The sequence below is a fragment of the Trichoplusia ni genome, chromosome 13 (genome assembly GCF_003590095.1).
Source record: "Trichoplusia ni isolate ovarian cell line Hi5 chromosome 13, tn1, whole genome shotgun sequence".
Taxonomy (NCBI): Eukaryota; Metazoa; Arthropoda; class Insecta; order Lepidoptera; family Noctuidae; genus Trichoplusia; species Trichoplusia ni.
In genome coordinates, this window is record NC_039490.1 from 569,718 (window position 1) to 592,736 (window position 23,019).

The following is a 23,019-nucleotide window of genomic DNA, read 5'->3' on the forward strand; positions in this document are numbered from 1 at the left end:
TAGGTACAAACCTTTAATCGTAAAACGGAATGGCTCATCAATTTTAGCTTCGACGCTCTTCAAGCCTTGAATGAACTTGGGCGCCTGATTCTTAGAGAATAGTTGAAGCTTTTCCTCTTCGTTCAATTGGTTCTGTATATCTTCTACAGTGAGCTCAGCAGAGCTGCTGGCCTGTCCCATGCAGTTCCTAGCGATGCAGCAGTAGGAGCCCAAGGAGTTGGTGCCGGTCAGCTGATACACGTCACCGGGCTTCAACTCCTGGCCGTCTTTGAACCAGCTGAGGACCGGCGTCGGGAAGCCGACGACCTTGCACTCGAAGGAGACCAGGCCTTCTTCAGTTAATACTGCTTGCAGGTTCTCCATAAATCTTGGCTTCCGGTAGTTTTTGGGCACTAAACAGAACAAGTAATAATTACATTACTGAAATTATCAATTTAAAAACACATGTTATCAAATACGTAACTTATAAACGTGGCACTGTTATTTCAAAAGATAACTATTCTTTAAACGAACATTTGCATCGAAACTAAAACAAAAACAGCATCCAAAAATAAACAAATCGTATTCTAAAATTGTCTGCCTCGCCTTCAATAACAGGGAATCACTGCTGCATAGTTTACAATGCTGGCAAAAAAACAATGCATTGGATTAACGAATACGAAAATTGTATACCTATGGCGTTATCAGAGAAATATCAAACCGAAAACGGAACTATGTTCCTGTCAAAGATTTGTGTTTGCAACGAAAATCGGCTAGCTGTCATACATATGCTCTGAGAGCTATGTTTGCACGGATTGAGGAGAGTCGGTGAAAAGCATATTGCCGAAACATACGCAACAGGGGTGTTTATTATAGGATTCTTGTTTCCGCGTGGCTTTAGTGCGAGTATGATGGACAACGTATCGACAGCGTGTTGCTGTAGTGCCTCAGGCAAGAACTAACTCTCTACTATCCGTTTGCCTGTCGATCTGTCTGTCTTATGATGATATTTCGATCCCGAGCGATTTTGATAGGGATTAGGAACGTTACAAAACTTAAGCTCGCATGACGTCGATGATAATTATATCAAAAGTTACATAGGTATACACTTATCCTCCATTTGTTTAAGAACTTAAAAAACACAAAAAATGGGGTGTGTCTTTACGTTCCAAAAACTCAGTTTAAAAACAAAACGCGACTAATGTAAAAATAATGAAGTTTAATACGTATTCGTATAAGACAACAACATTATTACCTAATCAAATGGAGTAGATTTTACGATATTCACGGCTTTCAATGCGAAATATATTAGACAGTTGTACTGACCATCCATGGTGACATAGCAGGTGGAGATGCCGACGCGGCCGCCGCTGCTGGTGGCGACGCACTTCCACTCGCCCTCGTCCGGCCACTCCGCGCCCGCCACCTCCACCAGGTACCCGCCCGCGCCGTCCTCCAACACATGGTACCTGCACACACAAACACTCATATATCCACACATACTTACAGACTTATGCAAAAATGGTTTAATTCTTATTATAATTTCAACACCGAAGGGTCATATTACTGTGTCGTGCTTAAAAACTGCCAGCTTTATTCATTACTTTAACAAAATGTCCATTTCAGGCGTTGTACTATCCTTAAAACTATCAAACGGAATGCAGTGACTTAAAGTTTCTTTTTAAGTCACTTCGTAATGTGTAGTAAATAATTAGGCCTATAAATATAAACATTTGCTCGCCTTAAAAATAATACGTTACCCTGCAAGATATGAAGTTAAGTCATGTTAAAATTTTGGTAAACTCCACCACTTAAAATAATAAGTAAAGGAACTTTTATAAATAGATATTAACGCGTCGTCTTTCAGTCATCTGGCGAACATAATTATAGCACCTCTTGCTTTGTGAGTTTATAGTTGTGAGTACAAATCTCGAAGGAGTATTGATGCATACAAATACGTACTTTGACTACTTTGTAGGCACAATAACAAATACTCTGTACCTGCTATGAGTCGCAAGTTTGGATCTTGAATCAGGTTTCAAATATTTCCCATCTTCAGTAAAAGGGGCACGGATGAAACTATTTCTGAATGTCACAAAGACAAAACGATCTAATTTGCAAATAATATGTATATTGACATTATCAAGCGAGACGTGTGTCAGGGTCAAAGTTCAGGCAAAGCCGAAAGCTTTCATCATGATTGCATGACATTGAATTGAGCTTACAATACTAGATGTGTATTAACAAAATTTAATAACAGTGCTATAATAAAATTGCAGAGTGCATAAAACCGCTTCATGCAATAACATCACAATAATCCATTATCAGTATTGCAATGTAGGTATCAACCGCATGATTTTAAAGCTAATTGGATGAAATAACAATGTTGTTCTGCGTTTTAACGTTTCTACTGAAGTCAATTGATACTGGTTAAGTGGTGAGTCGTGATTTAGTATCAACAAGTACCTGCTCATCGAATAGGCAAGCCTCTGTTTCATACATATTTATTCATCGTACACTACAAAGAAAACAACTCTGTCTTAAGTTTTCATAGCTTTGTATTCCTAGAAAGAACAGAGGATCCTTTTTGCTTTGAGAAAGAACCTCAGACAAAAGTAAATAGGCTTTACTTACACGGATGTCGTTACGTCGCTAAAGGCCACAGAGCAAATCGGTTTAAAGGTTTACTCGTGACCAACATACGGACTTTCACTTTTACTGAATAGTTGTTGCGCTTGTCTCCGATTGTGTGGACGTTGTTTGTCGCGATAAGAATTAGTCCAATTTCTATCGGGTCAGTGTTTAAAGGTTAAGGAAGTAGGTAGACAAAGCGACCCATTGTACTTGAGAATGCGTAAATAATAATATAAGTTTAGCGAGGCTAATACAACTGAAGCCGTAAAACTGCTTTCACATAATCGCAATAAAATTTTTAACCATGAAAATGATTTGGCAGAAATAAAAGCGCGACCAATTAAGAGATAAAGCATTTGGCATAGTTTTAAGCGAACGTATTTTTTTTGTAGGCTACGGCGTAGCACGTGTAAAGTAATTGCTTATTGCTGCTACGACGTAGCCTTGAACTACAGCATTCAAATGAAAAAGTTTAATCCGCTCTCTGAAGGGTACGTGCCTCACAGTTTCACACACAGATTAAAGTCGGAAATGTTTTCACATCTGGTATTTTATGTTTTAGGAAGGGCTTTATTCACTTGTTGTGGAAATATTTATCTACTGAATATTTACTAACACAATACCATTTAAATGTTACACTGCAGATAAAAGGCTACATCTCACAAGGGTTAAATATTAGACTAGATCGCCACGCTTCGTCACTTGCCATTTGTCAATCTCAGACTCCAAGATTTAGGAAACTATGTTTTAAAATGCTAAGAATAATTAGGAAAACACATACAACTTTGATGGTACCAGATCAATATTTGCCTTCAGTAGGATCGAACTTAGAACTTCGTGCATTCAAGTCCGTTCAAAGATCTGCAAGACCACCGGGACATACTCGTATCTAACAACTACCAAATAATATGTTGCTTAGATTCTCATCTTATCGGATATTTTTTCCGAAATCTGAGATAAATCGAAGATGCGGAGTAGATAAGGTGTAGGCTTCCATGGAGCTCAGAAATTGGATGCCGACGAAACTTGGTAGTAGTTTAGAAAATAGTTGTACAGTCCGCAATAAAAGTCAGTAAATCAAATAAGATTTTAGGTGGCGCTGGAGTGGCAATAAAATCAAATACAAGCATTCAAACGCAGGCATTCAATTTGAAATCAATAGATATGACAACTGGGATTAAAAAGTAAAAATCTATTTAATCCCTCAGAGAGTGCTCTAAAGTTTAGGAGTGATTGCTTGTGATATAACGATTTAGTCATTTTTTACAACTTCATGACGTCACACGTAAGTCATTTGATTGTAGCTTGACCAATTTATGTCTGTGGTACTTCAAACCAAACTGTCCGACAAACCAAAAAACAAGAAAAGTGACTGTATAAAAACTTGGGAAAAATTGTATCCAATAACTGTGCACACACGATAAAACAACCTCATTGTTACAGCAAAACGACTTATAAAAACCGATCATAATGTATTGCCCTAGAATAGACAAACAGATACATTCAAAAACACAACCCTCATTGTAGCGCAGTAGAGTAGGACAGCAAAACGAGCCAGGCTCGTAAACACAAGTCTGTGAAGCCAAAGCACCGACCTTGAGATAAGCACTCGACAAGCCGTAATTGCGGGTTCAACTCCCCTCGCACGCACACTTGCACAACTTGCTACTATTACCAACACAGACAGATCGCGTCCCGCCACGACACAACGCGCCACATGTAGTAACAGAACTACCCAAATTCAACGTCAAATTTGACTCCACGAAGCCCGAAAACTATATTTCTAATAAATGATTGAGTGAAGATAAAGTGCTTCTTAAAACTTAATGACCGAATTAAGTTGACCGTGACCGTCGTCTGTGGCCGAGATTGACAAACTCCAGACATTGGAACGCGGGGCTCGCGTCGGCGCAGGGCGGGGGGGGGGCGCCATTCAGTATTTTGAACCCAGTCTGGCGTTGCTTCTCGTCGGCGGCGCACGCGAAAACAACAGGGGTTACTAGTTTTGGTAAAATATTTACGTGATATATTATCGAAACTTACGAATTTCAGGGAACATCAATAAGTTTCGTTGTTTAGGTTACGATTACAGTTTGGTTAGATTCAAAATTGATAATTCAAAAAAGATATCTGGTTTTTAAACTTCTCTAGCAATAATTCCATAAGAGCCGAGCTCTTTCGAAAGCTTTCATAGCTAATTATGGATCTTTCCGTTTGCATTTTAAAGAAACTTCTGTTAATTCGATAAAGTTGCGCGTGCGCATCATAATGATCTTTATAAAGGCAACCCTTACTTATTAGTAGTAGGTGAAAAAAGGGGACGAGTGCGAGTTGAACTCGCGTGAAGAGGGTTCCGTACGATGTTACCTATCATGTTTTTGGAGTTAAAAAATATGTTCTCCCGCACATTCCACCTGCAAATATAAGTTGGTTCGCACAATATTGAGTGATTTACCATGTTATTTTAATATCATGGACTTCTTATAGGTTTTCCTATAATCTGTAAGAAGAAAACTAATTTCTGTATTTTTTTCAAAATTTTAGGTTCAGTAGTTTCGGAGATAAGGGGGGTAAGGGATAAGGGGGGGGGATAAGAGGAAGGGTCAATTTTCGTCTATTTTCTTGAATAACTTGGAAACTATTTATTTTAAAATTACAAAAAAATACATTTAAGATCTTCTCAACAAGACCTTTCATTTGATATGCCACACGATGCAGTTTTCAGATATTTTTTTTTATTTTCCCCTTCGCCCCCAAAAATGACCCCCCATATACAGATTTCATCAGCTCACGTCACACTTCTGTGTTTGGGTCACAGGAATTGATATGTGTGCCAAATTTCAACTTAATCGGTCTAATAGATTCGGAGATAATTGACTGTAAACGACGGACGGACAGACACACGAGTGATCCTATAAGGGTTCCGTTTTTGTATTCAGATGTACGGAACCCTAAAAATGGACAAAATCTTCCGTACTGACTTTATCAAAAGCTAACAGCCACCACATAAAAGCAATTCGGAGGTGTAAAGAACAACTCCTCAAAAATGATAGTTTTGATCAACTACCCACGTGTGGGAGATTGGCTGTAATTTGTATCATTGAAGAAGTCTCATGAAAAATAAATAATATTATGAGTTTGTATTAGACTCTGGTCTAATACCATCCACAACGTAAATTATGGATGGATGAAGAAGTAAGTGACTACGTGGAAGTTGTTACACAAATTATATAAATTCAAATGAACCGTGGGCTTTATCTAGTACACGATAATATTGAAATTAATCGCGGATTACAAAATACCAGTTACCAAAGCTTTAGAGCCATTTTAATACATCAAACGAGGGCGAGATTAATGCAAATTAAAAAACACGCTGCCGATAATCCCACAAACAAAGTTCGCATTTAATGTGGCAACAATACCAAAATATAAATATCGAACGGCAAATTTAACCAGCCCTCAAATATGTGAAGGGCCGCACAGGAGCATACCAAGCGCTTCACTTTAATATATTGGTACAAATGTGGCTGACGAATTAATTAAAACTGTAGTGGAATATGGGGGATAGCGGGTCCTGAAAAATGCGGATATCATAAAATGAAGCGGGTTTCGGAAATAAAGTCCACTTATAATACTTATAATGATTTTTTATAAAAAGGAATGTTTGGTGAACTAGTAGAGCAGTTAAAACCAGCAAGAAGGCTAACTTTAACTACAGCCAATCATAATCGATAATCAATAATATCTAAAATTTTTGACGTCAATAATAATCGGCAGAATTTATTTAGATGACATTGCGTTTCGATAAGTCAAGTCAAGATATCTATTGACGTCATTGATTGTATTTAATCGGCTATGGATACACATTATCATTGAAATTTTCAGTTGTTTAGCCATCTTGATTCACCAGAAACTGATGTCAGACGGTACGACAGTGAATCCTTAGGCATAAGAAACTAAACAAAAAAAGCCTACAGATAGTTTTTTGCTTTTGAATCAAAGTGGTCAAAAAGACAAATCCAACTAGTCTAAATTCGATAGTGATTTTAGCGGAGCTCCTATCGCCACTTAACTGCAACATCACAGTAACTAGCTATGGCTGTAATTACATAACATTACATTGACACGCAATATACATTTGCTGTCAAAATATTAGCTCACTCGGAAACCGGGAATATCATTGCTGACAAACAATGAGACACCTGTCTCGTGGTCTGTCGCTAGGCTCTAAATTAAGGCTTCTTAAAAGAATTCCTCTGGTACCACATCCGTGAGCAACTCCCTCCGTTGTTTGCTACCCCAGAGCACACCGTCAAAAGTCTACCGTCCTCGACCGTGACCTTGACCGTACTGTTTCAATTTCTTAAGGGTTATTACATCACCCCTCAAGCTGTCTGTCGTTTCGCCCATTTCCTTTTGTACCTCGCTCGCATTTTATACTTTTTACTAGCTGACCCAGTAAACGTTGTTTTGCCGATTTTTTTTTTCTAGTTGTATGTATTTTTTAAAGCCACATTGTAAAAAATAAAAACAAAAAATTTCGTCCAAGAAAATAAAATATATTTTTTTAACTGTGAGCAATCCTTAACACTTAGGGGTATGGAAAATAGATGTTGTTCTATTCTCAGACCTACCCAATATGTATACAAAATTTCCTAAAAATCGGTCGAAAATTTTCGGAGGAGTACGGTAACTAACATCGTGACACGGGAATTTTACATATTAGAAGATAGAAGAAGATTTTATCCCACAAAACTTTCACACAATGCCACCTAGTCATAGGTGCGCTAGTGCGCAGTAGCAACTGAACAACATACCTATATATTTTTTAAATACACACATAATGTAGATAAATTGCACCCACACACGGAACCAATGGTCGTGCTCATCACGAAAACATTTGTCCTGGGTTGGAATCGAACACGTACACGATCTCCGGTAGGCAGTGTAGGCAGTTAGGGCCTAATTGTTCACCCCTTTGGCCCTTTGAGTAAATCACGTGTCTGTCGAAAGATTCCAATGTGTCCGCGTGTCACCGCGCTCTGCAAGTGAACTCGTGCACAGAATTAAGTGCTACAAGCCACGGCATGTTGAACAACAATTTGTCACGCGGTATCACTTTGTCGACTTGTTGCGCTCCGAACGTAGTATCCGGGGAATTGGATTATGTTCAAACACCGACGGACAGGTTTTCCGAGATTAACATAAATGATTGTAGTGTTTAAGCGGGAATACGAATAGGCTTGTTGGATTTAATGTAAGTGGTTTGTGGCTTTTGAAGTTTGGTAACAACCTCAATCTTCTTAGGCCTTTTCTTATAAATATGTCAGCTAACTTACAGAGATAAATGTTGAATCTAGCTGCCGTGCTCCAAGCCAAGTTAAAGTAAGAGAACTGGCTCGCAGTGCAGCACCGTGTGTAATACTACACGAAGCACTTGGAGCAACTCAAACAACCTCTTAATAACTCAAAAACTTTTTCACATAAGCGTGGCAATTCTGCTCATACGTTGAGACTTGCAAGATACATAATGAGCCAAATCATCCAAGGCAGACCTTTGCCTACAATATATTATCCTCAGTAATAAGAACATATATTATTACTTGGAACAAAATAAGATCACACTATTTTGTCGTTACAGTCAACAACCGAGGCATACTTGGCTCTCAGTTCAATTTTATATTTTGATGGTATTCCATTTTCTTCATTTAACTGGAAACATACCGATACACTGCAATACAGTGACCAGATAATTCAAAATACAATATCGAAATGCTTGCACTAATTCTATGCATCCTCCCGTTAATTAGGATTTCAAATAAATGTTTGTTCGGTTCATAATCTATTTGTGTTCTGCTTCCGTTGCATTCTGTAAATTGTAACGAGGATTCCGCGTTGACTGATTGGTAAATGTTGGTTTGTAGCCGACTCTGGGCATGCCGTTATGGCGTTATTACTGATGCTGTTTCGTAGTCTCACTATTATCATTGGAGATTCGGAGGTGGTTATTATTTTGAAAATATGATGTATTTGAGTATCGCAGCTGCATTGTTGATTTAGTAGTAAATAAGCGTGGCTGCTGTGAACAAGGTGACGGTTTCGGTTCCCAGGACGAACAATATAGTTGCTGTCTTGAGTGAGGACGTTTAAGGGTGTTAATCTGTCGTGCCTTGATAAACTTGCTGAGTTGAGATCAGTTTTTTTCACGAGATCACTATTACCTCAAAGTTATCCTATTTTCAAAGAAGTTAATTTTTTCATCTTTGAAAACTTCAGAGAATTTCAGAAAAAAAAGCAAACCGTGCTATTCTTTTCTCGTAATCATTAAAGAGAATCTCTACTTTTACAATAAAATATGGTAATAAGTCAATATTAGTATTATCTTTTTATGATTAAGAGTGCACCAACCAAATGTGGGCCATGGCTCATCAAAGCTAAAGTACGAAAGGTAAGTAGGTTGTGACTCAATCACCGAGCAATATATCAAAATCAACACGATATTTCATAAAGCAGAGACATCCATTAAAAATATTCTCATCAATATTGAATTATTAAATGTACCGAAAATTTGTTCTACCACAATAAATAAAATAATTTCATTTATTAACCGAAGCCGGGCTCTCGCACCATAACACAGAAAATTTCATCATTTCGTATAAACACATGAAATTATTCGCCTTCACTAAAGCAAACACCAGGAATCCTGGGAAATAAATATTAGTAAAGCAAGCGTCATGGACATTATTCGGGGAGGCCTTTGATGATAATGAGTCTCTACATAATGTAGGTAGTATAATAATAATCTTCACTTAACATTTAGTGTTTGTTTCATGACAATCGGTCCACAAATAATAAGGTACTTACTGGCAATTTAAAAAATCACATAGAAAACATGCTGACCAAAATCATTATTCCACGCGAATAAAGTCACTCGGATGACATATTTTAATATACAAACATTAGCCAGCGATCAAATACTGAACATTACAAAGAAACGGTGAGCGGTCGCCCCTCATTACACTCGGCCGGGATCACAAAGGACACCTACATGAACAAATAAACCGGCGACTCAAAAACGAATAGAACATTTTCATATTCGTTTGAGCACCGCTTCTATATCCTTCTTAGGGATCCGCGGGTTAAGGACATGAAAACCTTCATGCTTAAACTAATCTGATATCTATCGCGGTTGTTATTATGTATTTGCGTTTAGCATAATTCGCCAATATCCCGATGCCGTTGCAGGCACTCACTTTCAGGTTTTTTTCTGCAATGCCAGATATTATTGATTTAATCAAGATGAATTGCAATATACGACTGGAGAAAGCAAAAAAACAAATAGTTTTTAGACTCGTATTGCAGTACAGAACCCTCGTCGAGGCGGTCTCAGTTTTTTCGGATTCATATCGGTATTACAGCAGATATGCACGAAGCCATATTTACAAATAACTGGAGTTTTAATTACGAGCGAATCTCTTTGCCTAAGTAATATGCAAGAACGTAATAAACTTGCTAAGTTAATTAAGACGTTTCCTCCGATTCTCAGAACTGGTCCCGACCTAACTGCGAGCTGTATCTGTTATTGGAGCACGATTTAATTAATATCTATTAAATCCAGGTTTGCTAAAGGGATTAAATAAATTGAACGAATATCGTGATCAATATTCACTGGCGGAATGTTGATATTAACTTTTTAATACCGAAAAGCTTTGCGATTTTGATTTTACACTCCTACAAAATAATTGTGGTGTAAAGAAAAATTTATAACACAATTAATAATGGAAGCAAAATTTTCAGTTTATCAGGCAACATCAATACTGAAGTTTTGGTTACCAATTTCCTAGTTTCGAATGTTGAACGCTTTTCAATACGAATTTAATTCTATTTGACGACTTTTCGTAGTAATTACTGTTAAAATTTAATTTAGAGGAGTGCAGAGCAGTTGTATACCTATTCATTTACACACACATACAACTAGTATTTCAGGTACAACTGAATGTAATTTCCAACGGACACACAGCGACGGCAGACGTGCAAAAATAATTTGTTATACTTTCACGAGCATTCACCTGTGACTGTACTTAGACATGGGGGTAAGTAGCTTACGAACACGCGAACTGCATTGAAAGCTTCTTCAGTCTTTTCAGTAATACGTGCATATACTATCGGCGGTTTTAAATATTTTAACCAATAAATAATTCACAGTTCAGAGGCCATTGCTCACATGGAAAGTAGCGACAGTTTCGAAGTCTTTCTAAAAGGCTTAAGATCTTAGTAAAACTTAGGAACATTGTAATTTTCGGAGGAAAGGTAGTTAAGTGTGTAAGTAGTGGAGTTTTGATGCACTGACCTCTCGTTGGCCTCGACCTTGCCCTCCTTGTTGTACCAGACGACGCTGCGCGGCCAGGGCGGCACCACGATGTGACAGCTCAGCGTCAGCGGCTCAGAGATCCGCACGAACTGGTCCTCCAACTCCTTCGTGAAGATCGGAGGCGGCTCCGGCGTTACGCTGCTAGAATAAATAACAATACAATGTTATTGTCAAAAACAGAAGCTAGCTCTAAGTGAAGGGTGGGCGAAGCAGGGTGCTGTCCAAGGTAACTTGACCTTTAAAAAGTACTACGTACTTGAAGAAATTCAATTTTCTTGTCTGATATCGATTCATAAACGCACAAAGGAAGAAATCATTTACTGTCGTCGCGGTAATCAGACTCCGAGTTTCCCTTTCACGCGCAGTTTTATTGATTGAGTATATTATTATGTGTAGCAGATGAACTTCATCGCCGTTCATAAGGTCATGAAAAAAGTACAAAAGTTTTAAATGGAATAATGGGAGATGACAAGATGTGACTTAGGATTTTAAGTTTGGAGGCAGTTCAGAGTTTAGTTTAGTTTTCAAACTGAAGAAATCCTTGAATCTTTCTTTTAGAAATCTCCAGACACAAAAGCATTTCCTCAAAACAAAACATTGAGCAACGGTTTCATTTATAGTAAACGGCAATCGTAAAAACTAAATTAAAATCATTTTTTGCGGCAGCACGGTTATCCCAGTAAATTAGGTAACGATGCCAAACCCACAGTGCTCAACGTGTAACGGGATCGATTCCCATGTAGAACAAGCATTTGTGTGATCCGCGAATGCTTGTCCTGAGTCTGGGTATCTTTGTGCATGTGACTTGGATGTTTATGAAACTCTTTCATCTCATTTCTTACAGCGGTCGGTGCGAGTTTTTTAACCAAGTTTTACATAATGACTTAATCGGAAACAGAACATTGGTTGAATTATAACTTCAAAGAATTAATTCCAGATAAAGAGCTTGGAAATTAATAAATATAAATAATAATAAATGCGGACAACATCACATACATTGTTCTGAACCCAAAGTAAGTTGCTGAAGCACTTGTGTTATGGAATCCAGATACAACGAAGGTACCACAAACACCCAGACCCGGGAAAATGTAGAAATGTGATTTTTACATTGACCCGACCGGGGATCGAACCCGGGACCTCAGAGCTAGCGACACCTTGAAACCGGTGCGTACGCCACTCGACCACGGAGGTCGTCATTCAATTCAATACAACAAAAACTTTGAACAATACACAGCGTAGCAGATCATTCAAGGACAGTTTATCGAGTTTTAAAGTAAAATCGAAAAAGTAGATAGCAAAGTTGTATTCCAGCTATTAACTGGACATGCTAAGTTTTAAAGTTGATGCATGTTTAATAGACACGAGGCTCTGCAAGTGTGCGCTAACTTCATGAATAATACATGAACTATAACCTTGGCATTGATTTCATCGCGGGAAACTGAGCGTATGATACTACGGTAATGGTATGCTTTAACCTAAGCAGTTTTAATGAGCCATGTCCCATTATCTCTTTAGTGTAAATAACTACTTCATGAATACAACAGCCTTCTATTCCTTTTCTATCTCCGAGTCAAAGCTTCAATGTTACAGTAAAACTTTTCTGACTCAAAGAATCTTCTTCTAATATATAAAATTCCCGTGTCACGATGTTAGTTACCGTGCTCCTCCGGACGATTTTTATTGTTTTTATATTTTTATAATGTGGCATTAAAAAATACATGCAACTAGAAATTATTCATTAGGCAAAACAACGTTTGCTGGGCCAGCTAGTTTGTAAATATAATTCGTTGATGTAATATTGATGGCTTTTGATAAACCGGCATAAAATTCCAAGACAATTTAGAACTTACTACTAATTACTAAAAATATATGTGCTAATATTAGTTTTCCCGTAAATAGATTTTATAAATAAAAATAAAATACAGGAATATGAAATACGAACTTCAATAGAATCCTGTTCAATTCAACTTTATACGCGTTTCGAAGAAGAGCATTGTTTCCAATGCGCCCTTCCTACGCAAGGAAATTAATCTATACTAATATATAAAGCTGACGAGTTTGTTTGTTTGTTTGAATGCGGTAATCTCAGGAACTACTGGTCCAAATTGTTTTCGAGTTGAATAGACCATTCATCGAGCATAGCTATAAACCATCACGCTGCGACTAATAGAAGCGAAGATACAATGGAAAATGTAAAAAAACAGGGCAGGTATAAATCATAACTTATATCTTCTACCCACGGGGACGAAGTCGCGGCCAACAGCTAGTACTTTATAAAAATCGCAATTTGCCCTAGATTGTGTAAACCACAGATTTTCTGTTTTATTATTGTGTTGGAATTTTCTTTGGCTTTCTTCAAGGAAGTTGTTCGGTTCCAAGCATAAAGCGGTGTTTAATGTAAAGGCCGAGCTATTTCAAAACACGTTTAGCTTATTAAAAGTTTGTAAGGTTTCTGACTTAGTTCGTATTGAGATTTCCATCCTCATGTGTACTATCTATGAAGTTGTTCGATATCGAATCAATTTTATTGAAATCTTCTGGGAAGTTTCTCGTCGGTTCTTTTTCATAGGGAATGCATTTTAGAACCGCGCGGTCACTGTCATTAGACTTGTCATGTTTGTGTTTTTGAAGTGAAAACTTCTTTAGTGGCGCTGGGCACTTTTTTCTGTATGGGTAAAAACATTTAAACTCGCGTCAGGGTCACGTGGTGCTGATCGAAAAAGCGTAAGATGAAAACTTATTTAGAGCTATACTGCAGCGATAGTGATATACATAAATTCTGAATTCTACCACATAAATGATAGAATTTTTATTATGATAATAAAAGCAATTCGTACAAAATTATTCCATAACAATTACAAAATATAAAAAAATCACAACGTTAATATTGAAGTTTTTACATCTGCCGGCACTCCCGGAGTGCAAGCCGTGGTTTTTTATGCTAGTCTGTGACTGTGAAATAAGAAATGAGCATAATTTTGGGAAAAGTAATATAAGTAAGCGCTAAAAAGTTCCAGTGTATATGTTACCTAGAAGGTGGTCTCGCGGAACCCTCGCGGCTGCCGCGGCCGACGACGTGCACCTTGGAGGAGGAGTAGGCGCGGCCCATGCAGTTCACCGCCTCGCACGTGTACGTGCCCAGCGACGTCGGGTCCTCGGCATTCGCAGTCAGCGCGAATACGTCGCCAGCTTTTATCTCGCGACTGTCCTGCAATAACATATAGATTAGCAATTAGAAGGATTTGGTAAAGGTCTCGGATGTGATAGTCATCTAATAAGTCCATCCCGTTTATGTGTATATGTCAATGGTTATCCACTATTTCACCGTTCATGTACTTAAAAGTTTTCTATCATTTGCTTGCACTAAAGCAGATCACGGTTATTCTTCGTGTATTAAAATTTGAAGCAAGTTACAATTTTTGAAAAACCTCAATATACATTCATTTGGATCGTCATGCATGCATTTTTGCATGACTGCCTAATTGCTTTGCGAATTGCAAGAAAAATTGACAAGTAATAATTATGAGAAATAGATAGAAATCTTTTTTTCTCGGTGCTAAAAAAACATCAAAATTGTTCAAATAAACACCCTTATGGATTTATAATATTTTATGAGTACAAGTACAGTTTCCGCGGCGTTGACATCTAGCAGCAAACAGCTTCAAAGGCGCAGACGAGACGCACCCTGTGTAAACATGTCTGAGTGCAGTCGACCGCTAACTCGAGAGCTGGTTACCGCGGAGGTTACTCGCTTGAGGGGAACTCATAAACAGCACTGGGTTTTATCCGTCACACTGAAACTTTATCTACAGTGGTCACTGTAACTTATTTTCAAGCAATTATGTTATTTTTCACTTTTATGGTTTTTCGACGTTTGTCGTTTGATAGGCCAAGAGTCGTGTTTCGAGACTCGCTGCGTTATTTCATTAGTCCCAACGACTAAAAAAAATTAGATTTACGATTTGCACGACCTTTACAATTTAAGGAAATTATTTTGTATAGAACTTTAGAAAACTAAAAAGTAATTTATAGAACTTCGTTATTGTTGATGACTCTTGTCAATCAGACAGCGTTAGCTTTTGTGCTGACTACCAATGGTAGAAGAATCCCACCTATAACCACACTTCTTCCTACAGTAAAACAACTGCCGATGCTGTCATCGTGAACACTAGACGTCGCAGTACTCCATTCGTATTACATCCCTACTAATATTATAAATGCGAAAGTAACTCTGTCTATCTGTCTGTCTGTTACGCTTTCACGTCTAAACCACTGAACTGATTTTAATGAAATTTGGTATAGATATAGATTTGACCTTGAGAAAGAACATAGGATAGTTTTTATCCCGGACTTTTGAAGAGTTCTCTTGGAAACGCGATATAACCGACCTCGACGCGGGCGAAGCCGCGGGCGAAAAACTAGTTACATATATGCCGGTCATTCTGTATGGTGTTGTTGTGTTACCTTGAACCAGCGCAGCAGCGGCGTGGGCACGCCGACCACCTTGCACTCCAGTGACACCGTGCCTTGCTCCGTCAGCAGCGCGCGCAGCTCCTCCACGAACTCAGGACGCTTGTACGCTTTCGGCACTGGAACATTACAATGCTGTCACTTTTGTTGGAAATTTAAAACTATTTATACTTAGAAGAAATTGATTTTGGCTGAGGACATGAAAATTTTATCAAGAATCAAGAATATTTATTTGTTAAACATAGGTAGGTACATTAAATGCTGGTGTTAAAGATACATAAGGAGCGCTATGTTTTGCCATGAAGGCGTAAAAATATAACAATTAAATAAATAATAAAAAGTACATTTTAGGTACTATTTAAACCATACAAATGAATTTGAAACATACAATAAGAAATAAAATTAAGAGAAAATAAAAGAATCCTACTACTATTATAAAGGCGAAAGTTTGTAAGTATGGATGTATGGATGTTTGTTACTCTTTCACGTACAAACTACTGAATAGATTTGAATGAAATTTTACCACTATATAGCTTATACATCAGAATAACACATAGGCTACAATTTTTGAGGTTTCTAATGTGAGGTCGTAAAAAACACATTTTTTGCGCTTACATTGCTAACGCTGACTGAATCCTACAAGATAGATAGAAGGCAGATAGATAGATAGAAGGCAGGTATAAATTATAACTTATATCTTCTAACCACGCGGACGAAGTCGCGGCCAACAGCTAGTACAATAATAATTAAAATGAATCGTTTAGGAAATCATCCACTGCATAGTAACATTTTTGAGCAGTGAGTTTAGATTTTTTTTAAACTTTATTAAGGACATTTTTTTTATGCCATCTGGTATTTTATTATAAATTTTTGACGCATTACCAAAAAATCTTTTTTTATATGACATAATTGGTTAGAATATTGGGAACGCATTTAGTAAGTATCCAACTTAAAATCAGTAGAAAGTTCTTTAATGGCCCTGAAGGACCTAGTGGAGGATTTAGCAATTTGCGATGATTTTCAGATCATAATCATCACCCACAGCCTTAGTCCTCTCACAGCTAAGAATAAGCCATATTCTCGTGCTAATTTCTACAGTCTTATGCCAGCCTTATCCAGACTCGACCCAAGACCTTAACTATATCGTCGACCCACAGAAAAGTGGATAAAAAATATTTTCAGACCTGATAGCAGATTAAGCGGCATTTTTAAATAGACTAGTTAATTTCAAACCATCTAATACATAATGATTAATCAGCATCGATATCTCACCAAGTACATTGAGATGCGCGGAGCAGCTGGCTCGGCCGCCGGCGTTCTCCGCCGTGCAGGTCCAGCGGCCGGCGTCGTCCACGCTCACCGCCGCCACGTCCGCGCACCAGAAGTTGCCGTCGCGCGCCAGCGCCACGCGCTCCGCCTCCAACAAGCGCCGCTCGTTGCGGTACCATGTCACCTGCACCAAAAGCAAGCAATAATCACTATAAGGCAGTATCGTCTGAACAGGATTAAGTATACCCTGTGTCTTACGCTTTGACTGGCCTCAGATTTTGGCCTAAGCAATGATCAAAATCTTTCAAAAGTTCACTTGGTACATGAGATACCTACACCCTAATTTGTGGCCCGCACGCACTTAATGCCTTCCTAATAATATCATATTAAGTCACCCTGCAAATGGGAGAGGGTGGATCGAAGCTAAGTTAGAGGCAATAATGGGTTTTGAAACCGACTACTTAAATTTTATAAAATTGTCGTAATATCACACGTATTTAAATGTATCAAGCGGTAGGTACCTTTAGCTCACGAAGCACACGGTACGGATATTCAAGAAATTTAGCGGGTTGCTAAATTGGTTCGAATTTAGCATGGAAATAATGAGTATTGATTCTACTAACTATTAAATAAATAAGAACATTTGCGAATATTTTAATGAAATTCGTTTAACACGTTCACTGCGTTAGTCAAATTTGATTACTTTCAGTTGGTGCGGCATGGGGTCTATTATATCCGAAGCACGACTTGTTCCTGGTGCGTTGGTGGGTCAAAAAGATCCGATCGACTTACATTGGTTTAGGTGGACTTATCTTTATAGATATAATGATTAAAGCATTTTCTTTTATTTCAATATGTTGACAAATAAACACTCAATAAAAGGCTGAAATCGTAGGTAGATGCACTGAATGGTTTGTTTGTAAATAAAGGAATTGTCTGTCGGATCTTAAGGATCCGTTATCCGCACTGGTTATTAAAAGTATCGATAAGTTTTTAGTGCTGTGGATGATAAAAAAAAACATCGTCATCGATAAAATGTATGATATGTTTTTTTTGAACATGTAAAATTAATTATACCGTAAGCTGGCTGAATTCTTTTCTGTTCCAATATTTGTATTCGTTCACTATGAGCTGTACTGGTTTATGGTGAGGGTCAATGTGGTGGCTGGGGATTGCTAACTGCAGTATTTTCGACGTGTAATGTTTGACCAGTTGACGGGTTGGCATTATCATACATATTCCGTTTACCCAATATTATTTGTCTTGGGGGACCTTCGCTCAAACAACATTTTCCTGGATCGCTTCATATTCAGTTCAGTTGCATAAAAACGCATCGAAACACACGCACCTCACTAGCTCAACTAGCATGTAATCTAGTGCGTCTATCGGGTCATCGGGCATCGGGTCGTTTAGAACCGATGAACGCACTAGACGTAAAAAATATTGCTTCAGTCGGCATCGGGTCGTAAGAACCCGATGCAATTTTTTCGAACCTATATTATCTATTTAACGAGGCAATTCCAAAACACTAACTGTCTCATTCATATTCATTGGGAGACCAAATATATCTGTCCCGCACCAGCGGCTAGCACAGTAATTTTTACCCCGCACCGGAGGAAAGATGAGCATCAGATACAATCAACCCGATACCGCACCGAACGTGTTAAGTAAGTGTGCAATTTCAATGACTTGTGACACCAAAGAAAGGCAGTGTAGTAGGTACATAGAATGTTCTATAGCATCAGATACAAAATGAAATATCATACCTACTCGAAATTTATAAATAGGTAATTCACAAAACTGCAATTAACCTAAATGAAATCTTCATCTTACAAATGGTAAATGTTAAACATTTCCGAGTCCTATTTCGGCGTTCAACTAAACGTGAAACAAAAGCGAGTCTAGTAATGAGATTCATTATTAAATGCAGCATTACTCGCGCCATTATGCAACTTTGGCCGTATGAAAGTGATAGCTTGCTTTCGGTTTCCAACACTAATTGTCTCAGTGGGTCATTACCAGGTCTCGGGAAGCCATTGTGACGACACGAAAAACGTGGACGGAGAAGTTCCGGGATAAAAACACCGAAGTTGTGTCGCCGCGCTCTACAGTTTGCGTCCTTCTGTGTCTTATAAGTTTAAAGAATTTGTTTTCATTTCTTAGACGCATTTAAATGGCAGCTATTTTAGAACAAGCTTGTAAAAGAAAACCCTTTTAAAACACGAGCTTTTAGATTGCTTTTTTGCCGTCGAAAAACAGGACTCGAAATGACAATTCAAAAGCACCTAAATTCGATGGTGTTTTATAGTTGTGCTCCAACCACCATCTAAGTCTAGTATCAGGTCAGCTCTGTGCAGCTGACACAATGTGTACACATGCGGTCAAAATTTCAGCTAAATCGGAATCCAGGAAGTAGATCAAATTGAACTTGCAAGATTTGATAACAGAATGTCAACGGGACAGGTGAGTAATTTTTATAAAAACGGTCATACTTTTATTGTTCCCAATGCTTACAGATAAAACAATTAACGAACGGCAAGTAAGTCGCTGCATTGCGAAAAACCTGAAGTGAAAGAAACAAGTCGGAATTGTGAGGCTTTCTCAAGGAACAAACAGTCGTATGTGGTAGAAACTATTATTATCCTTACCATCTATTTACAAATTACTTCCTACTCTGCATCTACATTTGATAGGTACCCACGGTACCCAAATTACAATGCACTCGACGCATTGTCTTGATAAACTTGACGGGACTTTTGGTCTAGTGTTTAGTGGCTCTGAATACTATACTCTAGGTCGCGGGTTCAATTCCCACCAAGAAAAAAGGTTTTCTGGTGACCAAGATCTTTTGTTCTGTGTCTGGGTATATTTTTTTTTCATTCATTCTAAATGGCGTGTGAAACTTGCAGAATATTATTAAATCAGATTGAAATTGCTAATTCTAGCAAGCAGGCAATCTGAATTGGCCGTTCGTTACTACAAGAACTATTGTATAACACAAAAGTATTGAACAATTAATTTTTCACCTTACGCCTATGTGAATGTAGCGAAATGACCAAGCTACATATTTTGACTAAGGTGTAGAGTTTGTGAAGTTAGGCCTTGTAGAGTTAGGGCGTGTAGTGTTAGAAGCTTGGCTCTACATGAGATCTGATAACCTTTTGATAGTGCGAGTCATATGGGCTCGTCTTGGCAACATTTTACATGAAAATATTTTTGGTGGGATTAAATTTTAAATAAATTAAACTTATACTGTCTATTTTTGGTAATACAAGAAACGTACACTATTCGCTGCGTCTACACGTAAACTAAGTTGTTACATGAATCCAATAAGGAACAGATGCGTAAGTTTAAGCAAATGCTTAAAGAAGAGCTCATAAATTCTCATAGCTGAGTAGAAACCAATACTTAGTATCTTAGAATAATTTTATTAACATAGTATCAGAAACCGTAACAGGTTCACATTGGTAGGTACTTTGCTACAATATTGGCAATAGGACATTTTTGTCTGTAAGAAGATACTTTTTATTCGTAACTTTTTAATAGAACGTACGTGCCCTTTTTGTTAAGCTTTATTAGAGCTTCAAAATCCCATTCCTATGAACGGCTCGCGTGAACGCGGACCGGGCACAATACGTGGAATAGGTATACCCATTGTCCTTTATTCTTTAGCTAAATATTCGGAATTTCAAATATGGCATTTTTTACATTGATATTATTCTGTCTAATCCGCTTACAATCGTAGCGCTTCATATTGGATTCGCATTGCAATATCATTCGCTTTACAAATGTTAATTAATATTCCAACTCATTTTAGTTCGCTGTAAGCAATTTAAATTGAAATGCTTTGTAAATAGCAAATTATTTTCATTTTATATTAGTATATATTTAGAATTTTAAAGTTTAAATTATAAAATATTGTTTATAGTTCCTCGACTAATTGAAACGTCAAAAACATGTATATTTTAAGCTCAGCTATATTCGTCTCACATTTAAAACTATAAACCTATATATTGATGGTTTTCTAAAATAAAGGACATAAAAACATACCAAGATATGCAAAAAAGGATTTAAAACAAAAGTGTATATAATTATTATATTTACAACAATTAGCGTAGCATAAGTTAAATGATACAACAACACGATATACAATCAATTTTTATAATTCGCCAGGCATCTTGGATAGACAATTCGCTTCAGTATATGATATAGATCCGAGTCAATCACTAATCATCAGCTGATTGGTAATGATTAGATGGATAGCTTACATTGTTGCCTTGAATAGCTCGCAGGATTACGGCGTTTGACTATAAAACAATGGTGTCCCATCTATTGTGTGAGTTTAGAATCGGTTTTGATCGGACTATGGAGCAGGTTTGCCATGCTTCCACGTTGTCCTAGATATCCTGGCAATTAGTTCTTCATTTTAAGTACTAGTTTCACATGCCCCTTTGTCTGTTATCAAATCCTGTTTATATTTGGCTCACTGCCCGGTTTTTTATTAAGCTGAAATTTTTGCATCAATCATCGAAATTTGAGCCAAGCATACAAGCATTGTTGAACTAAGCCCTTTATTTTTGTACGTGACAATACATTTACCAATTCCTTAAAATTGCTCTTCAAATACCTGTTAAACCACTAATAACCCACGTAATGACGTCACAAGTCGTGTCACTATAATTATTTTACTCATGCAACAGCCATAGGAATTTACTACGGAAGATATTTTTGTAATCGGGTGGGAATGTATTCACATAATCACGAAGATTTATTACTTACAAAATATACTGCACCCACAAATAATATAAATGAAAGACCTTGAAAGAAATAACCGGACAGCAAACTTTTTCAAATAAATCTATTTCGATATTCGCGCTTCCGACGCCATCTTTGTTTTCCGGCAGTTGTCAGCGAAATCACGGGAACTCAATAACAGATTATAAATACGTACAACGGATGGTCTGAAATAGAGGAATTGTGTGACGAGCGCGGAGCTGGGCATTCCGATCTGTTCTCAAGGCTGAGTGGCGTTAATGAAATGTTTTTGAGTCAACGTGGAAGATTTGTGACGCCTTTTTATAGCTTATGATTCGCGAAAGCAGTTTACATAATGATGTATGTAAATGTTTAATGATGTTTACACAAACCGCATGACGATAGCTTGGTTTGTCTCATTTCTCATTCAATAAAACATACTTTTAATTGGCATTATCTACAAACACGTTACAACGGTACAAAAATGAAAACAATAACTGATAGTTTTGCAATGAATTTCTCACGGAAGTCACGTTTCCGTTTATTAAACCACTTATGCGTCTGTATTTCACTTTAATTATATTTTACAAACAATTCAAAACAATAAACTGTTTCATGCATTTTGAATATGAGTTTGGACAAACCACATAAACGGAACGAACTAATCTTGAAGTTTACACAGCTGCTAAACTTTCTAACATCCCGCGACATGGCTAAGCACTGGCTGCTATTTTGGTCTCCCGCTATAAATTACATTTTAATTAAACTAAAACTTCGGCGTCAATAACAGTTGTATTTGTTGGAATGGAATGTTTAGCGTGTGTATTGTCGGTCGGTGAGTAAAGCCCTATGTTGTAAATTGGTTGGATAAAAGCTTCTGTGCCAAAGTATCGGCCTCGCAGACAGACTTTGGCTCTGGGAGGGAGGAACATTCATATTACATTATGACGACAAAGAATACGATTCCAATCCCAAATAAAAATGAGTGTAGTCGCGCCGCGGAGGTCAGACGGCTGACAGATTATATTTAGAAGCGTTTGGCGTCGATGACCGAAATCCAAACTCTAACACTGGCACTTACATCAAATATTTAGGTCATCATAAATCTTCAACTCAAGTCTGTTAACTGGAGAGTAGAGACAAAGTTGACGCAACATTTTACTTTAATTTATTTCAGCCATTTGTTTATTGTATGTAGATATAATTCTTTAGGCACGATATGAAAAAAATGACGAGAGTGAAATTTTAAAACGCGCGAGCAATAGCGTCTTTTTTTGAAACATTACCTTTTGATTGATTTATTTAACTGCCTTGTCCTTTACTTTCTACAATTTTAATTCAATTAGCTTCACCCCTTGAAATTGTAGAATTCAATACAATAGAATTTAGGGTAGAATAAACTAACTCAAAGCATGTTCTATGTTATACACTACATGACACACATTCATATAAACACGTAGCTCAGCGGTTAAGGCATCTGAATCCAAAATTGAGAGCCGGTTTCTATGCTTCTAATTTCTCCTAAGAGCTTGTATTATGAT

The 23,019-nt window shown here is 37.5% G+C and overlaps 1 protein-coding gene across 5 annotated transcripts in view; it reads right to left on the bottom strand.

Annotated features, from left to right (window-relative positions):
* The window catches only part of LOC113500165 (titin homolog), a 151,231-nt gene that overhangs the window by 51,981 nt on the left and 76,231 nt on the right, over positions 1-23,019 (bottom strand). For 4 of the 5 annotated variants that reach the window (XM_026880866.1, XM_026880868.1, XM_026880864.1 and 1 more), the window contains exons 4-9: positions 16,727-16,907; positions 15,449-15,573; positions 14,014-14,192; positions 10,964-11,125; positions 1,306-1,448; positions 12-392 (exon numbers count right to left, since the gene is read on the bottom strand). In XM_026880866.1, coding sequence (XP_026736667.1) covers positions 12-392; positions 1,306-1,448; positions 10,964-11,125; positions 14,014-14,192; positions 15,449-15,573; positions 16,727-16,907 — 1,171 coding nt within the window. The remainder of the gene's footprint in view (positions 1-11; positions 393-1,305; positions 1,449-10,963; positions 11,126-14,013; positions 14,193-15,448; positions 15,574-16,726; positions 16,908-23,019) is intronic. The other variant, XM_026880865.1, reaches the window with a different exon arrangement.